The sequence below is a fragment of the Pleuronectes platessa genome, chromosome 16 (assembly GCF_947347685.1).
Source record: "Pleuronectes platessa chromosome 16, fPlePla1.1, whole genome shotgun sequence".
NCBI lineage: Eukaryota > Metazoa > Chordata > Actinopteri > Pleuronectiformes > Pleuronectidae > Pleuronectes > Pleuronectes platessa.
In genome coordinates, this window is record NC_070641.1 from 7,143,995 (window position 1) to 7,158,402 (window position 14,408).

A 14,408-nucleotide genomic window follows, 5' to 3' on the forward strand; every position below is an offset into this window, starting at 1 on the left:
ACACCAGAAGCAAAAGTCGGTTTTTGATGTATAATATAAATATATCAAACTTTACACATTTTGTATAAGATTTTCATACAGTGCCTTCAAGTTAAACATATAGATGTTTTATGAGTTGCTAAACCTGTTCATCGGCTAACATTAGAATCATCAATCTATGTGAAGGCAAATGTTTTAAGTAAATATATACATGTATATATATGTAATATATACAGTGTTGTAATAACATATTTAGAACGCCTCAAAAATAAGATGCATCTCAGGCAGTACATACTGAGGAGTACTCTGCTACCACATACTACTACATGTTTTTAACACCTGGCATTCTCTTACCAATTACCACTTTCAGGTTTATTTTCCAAAACATATTTAGAACTAAACCGAAATATATATATTTGTTTTTAGAGGCAATGATACTGGAAACATAAAACTATTTAACTTATCCTATACTGATAAATACTGATATTTTCCAAACTAGACACTTTGAGTGATGAGGCTGTTTGTCTCAACTGACCTTCAGCTCCTAATAGGATTAGCTGATACAGGCGGATTGTTAACCCGAGCCTAATTCCTTTCACAAGGAGCTCTCCTGCCTGACTTTCTTATTATCAACCTAATGCTACCTAGCGAGAGTGAACAGGCCCTAAGTAAAATTGTGGAGAGTCATGACTCAGCACTATTCAATTTGTATAGACATTAAGTTTGGATATTTGGGCCTATTCTGCCTTAAAAATCAATGACTGATTATGACACATACACATTTATTATAATGTAGTAACCTGAAAACAAAATATTATCTTGTACAAGAAGAGCCATTTAAAAGTGTTTCCACATGAAATCAAATGATTGAAGAGGCTGCAAAGTTGGCTGCTACTCTGCTAGCAAGGCTAATTAGCATTTTCTGAACTACTTTATCTAGTATTACTTTTATTGTTCTTTTCAATTTCTTTTGTTATAACAATACAGTTACTAAGATGTTAGAGCATCAATTGATATTTCTCATTTCAGGAAACAGGCAAAGGTTTTAGCTTTAGCTGGCTCTTTAGCTAGGGAGGCTTAAGTTGGAGTGCAGTAACCACAGTTTGGTTGCTTCTATAAAAGTTTGTTTGCACTGTTTAAAAACATGATATAGTATGTAGTATAAAACTGTAGTTTTATGGTAATATACGCTAACACTACATCAATTTCTTGTCAATTTTGCCAAATGTACTGCTTTATGACTTTGTAGGAAGGAATAATACTAGATACACAAAGAACCAACATTCAAACTCTGGGATTGATTTCTAAAGTTCCTCTACTGATATTTTCTATAATTGAGTACAATGTCTGATTGCTTTCTGGTACACAGACAAAAACACAACACTGTCTGGCTAATAGCACAGAGAAGAAAATGGAGGGGTCAAGAGTTCAAGCAATCATATCACATAAGAATGTAAACAGAGAAATAAAACAGTCTTTAGAACACGAAAAATAGCTTTCTTGCAGGCAAACTAATGCTTCTTCTCTTTTAGCTTGTCTTTAATTTTCTGAGGTTCATCATATTGTATCAACCGCAAGATGTCCTTGTTGTCCATCACGCCCTGAATGAATTCTCCCTCTGAGATTTTATCTGTAAAAGTAAAACATAGTGTAAAGCAAATTGGAAAGGTTTTGAAAAAAATACTTTAATGGATGTATGGAGTTGATGAATAATGAATTACCGTTCTCTTTCTTCCCAAAAAATTCCCAGATTTTCTCAGACCTCTTCTCTGGTGTGTTTTCATCCTCAGGGAGATTCTTCTGGCCGTCAGCAGGAATCATGTTGAATATTGACTGCAATTTACGAAACAGATCATGAATTGTGCATTCAGACAGTATTTAAATATCTTTAAATAATTAACGTATCTACACTTGGGGTCAAAAGTTTTAGAACCAGTGAATAACCTAAAAACAGCTTTCTGACTTCTTCCAGGGATAAAACAGTGTTCCGGCAGCAATCGAGGTAAAAGAAGCTTTGAGAGTTAATACAAAGACTTCCTTCAGGAGCCCCAACCTTCTTTGTTACTCTACACAGCTAAAGGACTTATGTAACTACAGTTTGTGTAGTACTGTATATAGCTAACTGGATGGAGGGGGAAAAGACAAGTAACAAAGGAAGATAGAAGGAGGACAGAAGGTGATAGCAAAAGAAAACAACAAGTGCAACACATTCCTATGAATGTCCTCAAAAGTGTAGGGACGAACTTTTCAAACAGTGATTGATTCCCATTGCAGAAGAAAACATCACAAGAGTTTGTTTAGCTGCTGAAGTAAAAGATTTAGATCAAATTTAGGGTTCATGATTCCATTTTTTCTCTTTGTCATTCTTCACTTACTATCTTTATTATTAGCTTTGTGTCAGTCTATATGAAATAAATATTGAAAAAATTGGTGCTCTAAAACTTTTGACCAGTAGTATATGTATTTTGTGTATGGATTTTTGAATGGCTTCAGTTTCTACCTAAACTAATAGAAACAAATTCTAATAATTGATAAATGACTATTTATCATTCATCAAAAACACTTCAAGTTCTTTGATGTTTTTTCTCTTTTCTGTACATTTAATATGTTTCGCCTGTTTGAATAAACAAACAAATCCCAAAAATGGAATTGGCAAAATTGACATGCAGTTATAAAAACAAAATATATCATATATCAAGATAATAATTATTAGATTCATTGATCATTCATGGCAATGTGTCAATGAAGAGCCTGGCCGTTATTCTCTGGATTGATCAATACATACTTTAAAAATAAGGATTTAAGACCACAACAAAAGCAAAGGTGAAACAGTATTGAACTTAAAATAATTAAATCTATTATATATCTTTGCTTTGAGGGAATAAATCGGTGTATAGAAATACAAACGAAATATGCAATTTTGTTTTTAACATTCTACTTTTACTATGTGTGAAAAGCTTTAGGTTTGTAGCTGAATTGAAGTCTAATGTTATTAATTATGCAGGGTTAACAACACATTGTCTAAAGTATGCTTCAGGTTATGAGTAGCAAGCTTTACAGCACACGGTTGTCTGCACCACCATACTGAATGAACGAAGAAGGTAGAAGTACCCTAACAATCTCTTGGATTTCATTTTTGCTGATGGCTCCATTGCCATCAACGTCGTACAGTGCAAAGGCCCACTCCAGCTTCTGCATAGTCTTTCCCCCGGAGGTGAGGTGCAGGGCGACAATGTACTCCTTAAAGTCCAAAGTGCCGTCTGCATTGGTGTCGAAACTCCTGAATACGTGCCGAGCATACGCTGTGGGGTCTGCGTCGGGAAAGAAGCTGGCGTAGATGCCTTCAAACTGCTGCTTGCTGATCTTCCCGCCAGGACACTCCTTCAGGAAGGACTGGTACCAAGTGCAGAGCTCAGTCTCGGAGTATTTTGTGTTGGATTTCAGCTCCTCCAGGAGCTTATTCGACAAAGCACTGCTCTTTGCGTTTCCCATCCTAGGCAGAAAGTGGAAACTAACTTTTTTATCGATGATGTGCAGGGGGTGAAACCTCTGTGGTGTTCACTTCACTCTGCCTTGTCTTCACCCGGGAAGCCCCTCAAAGTGCAAAATGGGATTATAGTCATCACTACCTAAGTCCAGACAGCTGTCGTAAAGATTAAGGGGATAACTACGTCACACCACTATGGCAACTTTATGAAGACACAGTTAAATAGTGTAGGTATAAGTAGAGGATTAAAAACAGGTGGATAGAATTCTAAGGTCAACATCTGTGAGACCCTTCATCCTAGTCCAGCATTATTGCTTAAAGTACAATCCCTTCTGCATCTCTGGGCTTAATAACTCACTTTCAATATTTAGTTACATCGTGCTATACACAAAAAAAATGATTGGTAGTAGAAGAAGTATGTAATCAAGCATTTATTTTTGCCTTCATCCTGCTTTTCATCCATCCACATCTCTGTGATCTCTTTTTGCCTTTTCACAATTATACTTATTTTTATACCTTTTTGCTTTTTATCGTTCTTTTTACTTACATATATTTTTTATCAGCTAATCTAAGTAAATTGTAAAATAAAAATGTCATCATAGATGACACGATGTAAGGTATCAAACAGACAAATATCATTGAACATAGCATTTCACTGGTAAATGAAAACCCTGATAAAGGGGACATGAACAATATCAAGATTTTTAAGAACAGAGCTTAACCTGCATCAGCTAATATAATGAAAGTGCCTCTCTGACAGGGATAATGATAACTTTTTGAAATTTTGAAATTAACTTTAGGGCTATACAAAGCATAAACAACAATACATTTTAATTTAACTTAATTTCTATCTTTGAAATTAATTCAAAAGATTAGTAAGGAGACAAGGAAAATGTATAAAAATGCGGTCAGATTTTACCAAACTTTTGTATATTTTTTAACATCAATAAAAAAAAAAACTAAACTCAACAACAAAGCTGCTTTCCGTTTCCTTATGGATCTGTTCCCAATGGACCCAGTATTGGTCCTGTTCTGTTTATCATACAGCTATAAAAACTGTAATACTGAGACATGCAGCCTGGTTTTATCTCAACTATCTCAACAATGAGTGATTTGAAACGTTACAAATGCAGAAGGAAACAAATTCAAATCAATTATTATAACAAATGACAATTCAAGTCTTCAAAATCTTGTCTATGGTATATGCCATCCTCTATCCACAAAACATTCCCATTCAACTGTTTTTGTTTGCTCCATTGATTCTTTGTATGATTTAAATGTCTGCAGGGAGACAGTGAAGGCAGCAATTGACTCAGACGAGGCCGGCCGGATGCTGGGGGTCATCGTGCTGGCCTGCGTGGGATGGACCGCTCCTCTACAATAGGAGGAGATTATCCATGTCTCCCGTGTTATAGTCTCTGGCCAGATTACAAGACCATCTGCTGCAGTGGTGCCAAAACCACCGCGAGTGAAGGTAATTAAAGAAGCGATGTGAGACAAAAGCTGTGAAATGGCAGAGTGTTGGAGTTGCTCAGCTAAAAACCATATAACAGATGTGTAGCGTGCTGACATTGATGCATTTAGGATGAAGGTGATGGACTCAACTATTCCAGTGGGTAACTGGATTTCTGAGGATCAGTGGGGGGCCAATTGTTTTGCTCAGGAAATGAGACACGTCTCCTGATTCTACAAAATCTGCTTTAATCTCAGTGAATGTTATTATTTCTTATTTTCTACATTGAGCCATCATTTACTACTGAGTATGTTTTTCCTTGTATGTAACCGGAAACACCGATTTATCCTGGTTATTCAGAGGGTTTGTTTTTTGAAAAAACACTTTTTTCGCTGTCACACACATTCAAATCACATATTTACATGTATATTTGCTATAAACACTTATTAATAGATTATAAATACTTAAGATTTTAAATATAATAGATAGATACACCATGTGTCATATTTTATCATATAAATGAATAAACATAACTAGAAGTAAATACATGAAATGTGAAGAGGTTGTAAATAAAAAAGAGATAGGAACAAAGCTCTCCTGCAAAAATACAAGTGATAAGTGACGGCACTTAAATAAAGTGTTCTGTGTTTGGCAGGCTGTTGTTGACAACACTTTACTGATTAGATGATGTTATCAAAAACAAACCAATCAGCTGTCAGGAATATGGACGACTTCCTGCCTGTGTGTCCTGTCTGTTCTGTCCCTGTTCGATATCTGGGCCTGACTGTGCTGCTGCAGGCGCGGCTTCCTGTAAAGTCAACCTGAGTTGTGTGTGTCATCCAATCAAGAGCACCTGTGAGGTAGAAACACAACGGCCAACCTCTCTGTCTTTTTGTTCCTGCCTGAAACTAAATGTTGTTGTTGATTTGTTTTATTGCCAACCTCTCTGCCTCGCTTTACTGCTGGATCACCTGTCTGCCTCTCTATTGAGGATCATTTAGTCTTTTGTATTTAACATTTTAGCTACTTTTAAGAAAACGCATATCATGTTATCACTCATGTACGATGGTTATGTGCATGCTGGTGTGAAAAGATGACTTGAGTAATAGCTTGTCTCCTTCACATGTTACCAGTTCCATCATTGTAAGATGCAGCATTTCACTTCACAACAGCTATTTCAGGGTCACCAACTCTTGTAATTGATTGTCCATGTTGCATTTCACCCTGGTAGCTGAGGCTCAAGCTGGTAGTTTTATTCTGGAAGAGGGTTGTGTGATATGAGTCTGACGAATCAGTGAAGGCCAACTTGTGACCAAAAAGACCAGAGTCAGCGAGCTGTTCTTGGATCTGTTTCATTGTTTCCATACATCTGTGTTTCTGCCTGTTTAGACAAAACTGAGTTTTCGACCTAAACTGGGCCAGCAGCGTTTCTAAACTTATTTGCGGCTCTAAAACTCTGAAGGAGTGTGGACGCCAGACATATCTCGAGGGGGGAGGTGGTGTGCTAAGTCATGTGGAAGTAGCCTTAAAGTCCAGCCATATTTACAAACCCTTACATCAGCAGGGGGTTGATGACACCAAGGCTACTCAGCAACCAAGATGCTGATGTCTGAAATGTTTGATTTCATTATGAAATGTGTCACTGATACTTTTACTTTTTCTCTTTGTGGCCAAATTTGGTTGAATTTGATTGATGGTTAAATTATTAAACTATACAATGACACCTTACACTGAAATGAAATAGGCAGTGTGTGTTTATATGGCCGTTAAAACTAGATTGGGAACATTTTTTTTTTAAGTTAGATATTTGCTAACTAAATCTGGGAGTGTCTGTAACCTGATACCTTTGCCTTTGCAATATCAGATAAGGAACCTCAACCTTCAGTCTGTAGATATCATATACTTCAGCACAAAACATTGGGGTTTTGTCTTAAAATGTACAAAATGTCAGGCATTGCTGTCTCAAGAGAAAAGGCAGTGACTGAAATCGGACATTTGCCAGTCGTTCTGATATTTTACTCAAATGAGTTTCCCTCCCCCCAAAGCAGGTATCTCTTACATAAAAAATGTTAAGTCTGGGAAATATGCACTGTACAAAAGGCTTAGAACTTAATCAAAAGTAATGCTCGACCTATTTGGCCTGTATTTACATTGTTATTACATGGAAGCTAATGTCCAGAATAATCTCTTTGTGTTTTGGGGGAATTACTCTGGCTGATATACTGCTGTCATGTCTAAAGAGGAATTTATGTATTCATATTTCTACCTTTGTAATTTCATAGGAGCAAATTGAACTCGGAACTCAGTCTTAATCGGCTACCTGTTGGGACTCCACTATTACTAGAATATATTCGTTCTACACTTTTATAATCAACTCAAGCTTATACACGCATGAGTGTACGAGTTCTGTTTATTATATAACACACAATAGATTCCCAGCATGACTCATTTTGAAGATTTGTCATTGTCTTGTTGGGTCATGATTTATCCTGCAGCTCTACATTTCAGGACCATGGTTAACCATGGTTGCTGTCACGTACAAAACAAATTGTTTAAAAAATTTAACATGGTCATTATTTTGGTCCCGCAGTGGAGGACTCTGATCAGAATACCCCCTGAGCTGTATCTCTTCAAGCTTTGTTTGCTGCATATATTTTTAGTTAGCGTGACGCGTCTGACCTTTTTATGTCAATTTTTGGATTTGGTTCCGAAGACACGACGAGGTTGCTGTGATTGTTCATAGAATCAAGTTTTAGCTCCAAGTTATGAGTATATGTGGTGATTCCATATCACAGTCATTATTCCCTAGCTGCTCTGCAAGGCTTTGGAGCTAAGTGAAAACGTTTTGTCTCAAACTAACGTGTGTTCATATTTTGATCTGCAGGTGGCGCTAGAGGTAAATCAAAGTTTTAACAGTTTATCCTGGAGGAACGTAAAAGTGTGCATCAAATATGCACCAAAACTTGTCAATGTGTAAAAGATATAAAACTGCAATGTTATTCAGTGGAGCACATACCTATGACAAGTTCAAATGAGCTGCAGCAAATTTCAAACACAAATATCAGCTTTTTTCATCCATAAATTATTCCCTGTAAAGTCAGTGAAAATGTTAAAGAGCATCCCATCATGCAATGTTAAAGAAAGTGACCAAAAGAGGATCTTGAATCTCCCCCTTTGTTAGGTTCCATGTTAAATTTGTAACATATGTAACCTGATAACTTTCTTCCAGGTGAGATTTCAGGTTCCTTACATACTGAGAATGTGAACTTGACTCTTTTCCCTTGACTGGCAATTCAAAGGCTAAGTCTATGGGTAACCGGGGTTGTCTCCCAAACATTAACTCATATGGGGAGAACCCGGTCACATCATTTCGGGTGCAATTGTAAGCATGAGTGAGAGGTTTGACATGGTCTCGCCACTGTATCTTCTCTTTGTCTTTCAGAGTGCCTAGCATGCTGAGGAGTGTTCGGTTATACCGTTCAACAGGGTTTCCCCTGGGATGGTAAGGGCTTGTCCTCACCTTACGAATACCTGCCAATGCACATAGCTCCTTGATGGTATGAGACTCAAAGTCCCTACCCTGGTCGCTGTGAAGGCGTTCAGGAAAACCATAATGGCCCAAGAAGTGTTCCCATAAGGTTTTAGCGACGGTACTAGCTTTCTGATCTCTGGTAGGGATGGCTACGGCATATTTAGTGAAATGATCCGTAATAACGAGGATGTCCTTAGTGTTGTGGCTGTCTGGCTCTAGTGAAAGGAAATCCATACAGACCAACTCCATTGGTCTAGTTGTTTTGATGTTCACGAGTGGGGCAGCCTTGTCCGGTTGGGTCTTCCTTCGAACACATCGCTCACATGTTTTCACTTTTCTCTCTACATCAGCAGCCATCTTTGGCCAGTAGAATCGTGATCTGGTGAGTTCAAGGGTACGTTCAATCCCTAAATGTCCCATGTCATCATGGAGATTCCTGAGTACAATAGGCCGTAGGACATCTGGGAGTGCCAGCTGAAATAGGGTTTGTCCCTCACACTCCCGTGTCCTGTACAAAAGGCCTGACTTCAGTTGAAGCCGTTTCCACTCTCTCAGGATCAACCGTTCTTCAGGAGAATCTGCCGTGTGATCTGCAGGTAAGTTGTCGGATTCCACCAAACTGATAACACTACTGATGCCAGGGTCTTCTCTTTGCAGTTTCATGAGATCAGACTCACTGTATTTAGGCACTGTTAGGATCCCATCCTGTGACTCATCCTCCTCAAGGACAGCAGGAATTGCATCTGCATGAATGGCAAGTGAGTCAACATAGCCAGGGAAAGGTGAGAGCTCTTGATCTTGCTTCACAGTATGCCTTTGACAAGTAGCTTCGACAATTTCTGGAGTCACCAGTTCAAACTTGTTTATTGATGTCAGTAGCTGAGAAGTGAACTGGTCAATCCTTTGGCTTTCCTCTTGTGATGTGGCATCATTTTCCAGCGCACCATGATGTCTCCTTGACAGACCATCAGCATCCATGTTCTGCTTGCCAGCTCGATACTTGATGTCAAAAGTGAATGTTGAGAGCGCAGCTAACCAACGGTAGCTCGCAGCATCAAGCTTGGCTGTGGTAAGTAGGTATGTCAAGGGATTGTTATCTGTGATAACAGTGAAAGAGTTTCCATACAGATAGTCATGAAACTTCTCTGTGATGGCCCATTTAAGGGCCAAGAATTCAAGCTTGTGCGCTGGATATCTTGCTTCACTGCAGGAGAGTCCTCTACTGGCATAAGCAATTACACGCAGTTTCCCGTTTTGCTCTTGATATAGAGCAGCTCCTAATCCTGTCGTGCTGGCATCAGTGTGGAGCACGTAAGGAAGTTTAGGATCTGCGTAACCAAGGACTGGAGATGATGTCAGTTTGTGTATGATCGCCTCAAAGGCTTGTTGACACTCAGTGCCCCAGCGTTCACCAAAAGGCTCTTTTGGGTTGAGGTATTTCCCATCACTGAGGCCTATCTTGACTCCTTTCCGCCGTGGTGGGTAGCCAGCAGTGAGTTTGGTCAAGGGCCTGACTATCCTTGAATAATCCTTCACAAATCTCCGGTAGTAACCGGAAAATCCGAGGAAGGATTGGAGTTCCTTTAAGTTCTGTGGTCCCGGCCAGGTTTTCAAGGCTTGAACCTTTTCAGGGTCGGTCTTCACTCCATCGCTGGACACAATATGCCCCAAATAACGCACTGAAGTCTGAAAGAACTTACATTTATCAGGTGAAAGCCTCAAGCCATATTCCCTGAGACGGTTGAGCACGTGGGTGAGCCTAGACTCATGCTCCTCCAGAGTGTCCGAAAACACTATTAGGTCATCAAGGAAGACCAGGACCTCCCTCAGATGAATGTCACTCATGCACTTTTCCATGAGCCGTTGAAATGTGCTCGGTGCATTGGTGACTCCCTGAGGCATCCGGTTGAATTCCCAGAATCCAAAGGGGCACACAAAGGCAGTTTTTGGCTTGTCACTTTCATTCATCTCAATTTGGTAGTACCCAGACTTCAAGTCCATCACTGAAAACCACTTGGATCCAGCGAGAGCAGAAAATGACTCCTCCAAGTTTGGTAAGGCATAAGAGTCTTTTATCGTTTGCAAGTTTAACTTTCTATAGTCCACACATAGGCGTACATCGCCATTCTTCTTTCTCACCACCACAATTGGCGATGAAAATGGGGACTCTGATTCTCGGATTACGCCTGCATCAAGAAGGGTTTGGAGGTGCTTTTTGACTGCTTCATAATCACGAGGGTGAATTGGACGGGGTCTCTGTTTGATGGGTGTCTCGTCTTTCAACTTGATGTGGTGTTGGATTTTCGTCGCATGACCAAAATCGAGGTCATGCTGGGCAAACACATCAGAGAAGGTGTTGAGCTTCAGAGTGACTCTTTCCTTCCACTTCTCAGGTAGAGAGGGCCCAAAGTCAAAGCTTTTTCCAGGACACGTCTCCGTTTGATGAGTGGAGCAGTCAACAACATGCTTCTGACCATCCCCATCAATTAGGTGATTCTCCACTACAGCATCTGCAACAGTCAGGTCTGCAATGACACAGTTGGTAGGTAGAATGATGTCATGTTCAGTTTCATTTCTAAGGAGAACAGGCAATTTGTTGGAGCCATGCTCTGGCAAGGAAATGAGACAACAGTCTACAAACACGCCACCTGGCAGAGTTGATCTTGATGGTTGTTCAATCAGAGCACATTTCTCTGTGTTGACTAGGTTGACACACATATAGCCTTCAAGCAGCACTCTTTGTTTTGCTGGGAGAACTGCTTGTTCCCTTCCTCTGAGCTTCACAAAGCCGAGTTCTCCGCTTGTTGCTTGTTTTCTCCTCAGTTGTAGTGTGCGAAGGACCTGTCTGTAGCCATAGCAGGATGAATTATGGGAAAGTGAAAACTCATCACAACACTGATCATAGAGGGGATCTAAAGTGTTGGTGCCGATCAACAATGGGACACCACTGTTTGACCGGAGGTCAGGAATGATTAAAGCCAAGGTTGAAATTTCAGGCTCTGACTCAAGAAGGGCTCTAGGGAACTTGAGGTCAACCTCTATATAACCCAGGTAAGGAACAGGTTGGCCGTTTGCTCCCTCTACTTCAAGGATGTTGCTGATGGGCTTGATAGGATGATCAGATAGATGGGTCTGATAAAAGGACTGGGCCACCGTGGTGACCTGTGACCCTGTGTCTAGTAAACAACTACAGTCCACCCCATCCACATTTACATTGGCTGTACACTTGCTGCCTACAAGACGTTTTGGCAATTCCCTTTGTCGTTTGACTCTGTGGCTGTGAGTCATGGGTTTTTGTTCGCCTGTAGATGTGGGATATAGTGGTTTCTTGGCTTCCATTTTCCCCTCAACAGAAGCCTGTTCTAGTTTGACTGGCGAGTGGTGAGTGAACCATTCTGAGCTTCCCATGCACGCTGCTTCTCCCGGAGCTCTGCTCTCTTGGCCTGCACAAGGGTGGGATTGGGTATGTTATCACATGTAGATGCAATGTGCCCATCTTCACCACATTTGAAGCAATACCATGGCTTCGGTTTCACTGTCACAGTCATTTGCTGGAGTTGTCCTTCCGGCTGGGTATTTTTTGTCTTCTGTTTCTGTCTTACACTTACTGTTGTTTTCTTTTTCACAGGTTTCTCTGAACTACATGCACTGAGTTTTGCCACCTGAACCTGAAGTTCAGCAATCTGTTTCTGTATGTCTTTGGTCATGTTTAAGAAGGCATCCTCTGTATTCTGTGGCATGACAATATCCTCGTCGTAGGACATGTGTGCAGCGTGCATGTTTGACATGACTTTTGGCTTTGTGAACCCAAGGTGCTGCTTCATTCTGCTGGTTTTGTTAGCCTGTTTGTCCTCCTCAGTTCGCAGTAAGAGCAGGAGCTCTGCAAAAGATGGTGGCTTACTCCTGAGCTGTTCAAGCTGAAGACTGGTGATCAGAATACTATTCCAACATCCACGACAGAATTGCTTGAGACGTTGTTTGTCAGAGTCGCCGGCAGCGATTCCTCCTTTATTTACCACATATCTCAATGCTGTATGAAGTCGCTGCAGGTAATCAGACGCTTTCTCCCCAGCATTTTGATTGATGTTCAAGAATCGTGCAAAAAGCTCATCCCCATCTTCGACAGTGGCATAAGCAGAATCAAGTAAGTTCAGGTACTCTTTTGGTGAAGCTTGAGGCCCTAATGACTTGACTATGTTTGCAGCAGGGGCCGAAAGACTTTCAACAATTTTCCTCACCATTTGGGAGTCAGGGATAGATGGGTCATGCAAGCAGAACTCCACACTGTTGCGCCACGTGTCATAGTCGACTTCAAAGTTTGGCTGAGGATGTCGCCCAGAAAACTGTTTCAGTTTACAAGGAAATTGAATGTGAGATGAAACTTCACTGCTCTTGACAATGTGCTCAACCACAACACGCTGTACTTCTGGTGTGCTGAGTTGATCTGAAGGCAAGTGGAAAGTGCTGGTTCTTTCTCCTCTTGGAGAGAGAAAATCTCTGACCTCGATGCCAGTCTGGGGTTTGTAAGAGTCCTGACTCACTTCATTGGGGACACTGACAAAGCTAGGGCCTGCAGCTTGGATATCACTTTGTGTAAGGGGTGGCTCAATTTCCACAGGCTCTTCACTGACCTCAAGTGGGGTTTGAGTTCTAATGGATTTACTGATCCTAGCCAGCTCCTCACGAAGGATGTCTACAAACTCCCTGCCGCTCAACTTAGCTAAGTCTTTCAACCCAGAAAGGTAAGTATTTGTTGCACTGGTGCCTGCATCACTTGTGTAAACGCTGGCAAGACTCTGAACATGGTGGATAACTTCAGGATTGGCAGTGCATGGTCTTCGGTAAGGTAAGACGTTGGCTTCAAGGTCTTTCACAGCGGTGCCATGTTCAAACTCTGCAATTGCCTGGGTCTCAGAGTCTGCGCTAGGTACTCTGATTATCCTAGCGATAGATCCATATTGCTTGAGTAAATCAAAGATTTCATTGTCAACCTCAGTGTTGGTTAACCCACTAACTAAAACAGCATTTGGGATTTTCACACTCTCTGTCAAAATAATATCCATGTTTAACCAAGGTAAAAGTGAAATGTCAATAAACTTGAAAATGATATGGGTTAATACAACCAAAATACCTGAAATGTTGAATTATCTTCCAAATACACTCGGTCACAGTCCAGTTACTCAAAAGATGTCCATTTAATTTGATTATGAATGTGAATTCATAAATTGCTCCTGGCTAGCTCGCCAAGTTTTACTGTGTAACCCACTTGACAGGTAAGTACACACTAGGTTCGCAGGGCAAAGTAATAAGAAGAGATTGGACACCGCAATGAGTAAAAGGAACACACAGGTAGATTTAAGCAAAACACTGTATTAACATATATAGAAAATAAACAGTTTACATACACTGCCGACAGTCACTTTTGTTCTTATTTGAAATGTCTTTTTTACCGGGTGCACCCTAAATAAAATAAAATGTTTTACCCAAAAGAAATAGTTCAATTCGAAAGTTCTTGGAAGTCCTTCCCCACAACCCTACCACTCTGGCAGGACAGAGAATGAAGAATGGAAAGGTTCCTCCTCAATCCAAAATGCTCACGCGGGTAGCTCGCCATCCCCCTCGTCAGGGAGAGAATCACTCCAAATCCACGGTCCAGGATCTCAGGGTATCCAAAAAACCCAGCCTGTATAATATAACAGACTGATATAAATCTATTCAACCTTTCTTAACTGTACAGTTTAATTTTATCAATATCAATGTATAATGCAACTTTTCACTGTTAACTTGTTAAAAGATAACTGCTGCATCGCAATATTAACACATGAAATGTCCACTTCACTGTTTTGTAGTGAGAAAACCATTAATATAAGACCACTCACAGTTCACCATTAAATGCTCAGATTACTGATACCTCGTACCTATACACACCACAGCACAGTAATATACAGAATATATAG

General features: G+C 40.3%; 2 protein-coding genes across 2 annotated transcripts; both read right to left on the reverse strand.

The window, feature by feature from the left end:
• Positions 1-1,490: 1,490 nt before the first annotated feature.
• LOC128459204 (S-modulin) lies at positions 1,491-3,471 on the reverse strand. Its single transcript, XM_053444309.1, has 3 exons — positions 3,091-3,471; positions 1,701-1,812; positions 1,491-1,609 (listed from the first exon to the last, which is right to left on the reverse strand). Exons 1-3 carry the CDS (start codon positions 3,469-3,471, stop codon positions 1,491-1,493), a joined length of 612 nt encoding a protein of 203 aa, XP_053300284.1.
• A 1,307-nt stretch (positions 3,472-4,778) lies between these two features.
• On the reverse strand, positions 4,779-13,514 carry LOC128458387 (uncharacterized). The gene is made up of 3 exons (XM_053443209.1): positions 12,095-13,514; positions 8,131-11,894; positions 4,779-4,841 (listed from the first exon to the last, which is right to left on the reverse strand). Exons 1-3 carry the CDS (start codon positions 13,512-13,514, stop codon positions 4,779-4,781), a joined length of 5,247 nt encoding a protein of 1,748 aa, XP_053299184.1.
• Between the last annotated feature and the right edge of the window lie 894 nt (positions 13,515-14,408).

Excerpts from the sequence above, each read along its gene's own strand:
- LOC128459204 (XM_053444309.1), bottom strand. The coding sequence starts at position 3,471 with ATGGGAAACGCAAAGAGCAGTGCTTTGTCGAATAAGCTCCTGGAGGAG. Across the intron at positions 1,813-3,090 it reads AAATCCAAGAGATTGTTAGG|TCAATATTCAACATGATTCC; the intron begins GTACTTCTACCT and ends CGTAAATTGCAG. Across the intron at positions 1,610-1,700 it reads TTTTGGGAAGAAAGAGAACG|ATAAAATCTCAGAGGGAGAA; the intron begins GTAATTCATTAT and ends TTACTTTTACAG.
- LOC128458387 (XM_053443209.1), bottom strand. The coding sequence starts at position 13,514 with ATGGATATTATTTTGACAGAGAGTGTGAAAATCCCAAATGCTGTTTTA. Across the intron at positions 11,895-12,094 it reads GGTGGCAAAACTCAGTGCAT|GCCAAGAGAGCAGAGCTCCG; the intron begins GTAGTTCAGAGA and ends ACCCTTGTGCAG. Across the intron at positions 4,842-8,130 it reads ACCTGGAAGAAAGTTATCAG|AGGAGCGGTCCATCCCACGC; the intron begins GTTACATATGTT and ends CTCCTATTGTAG.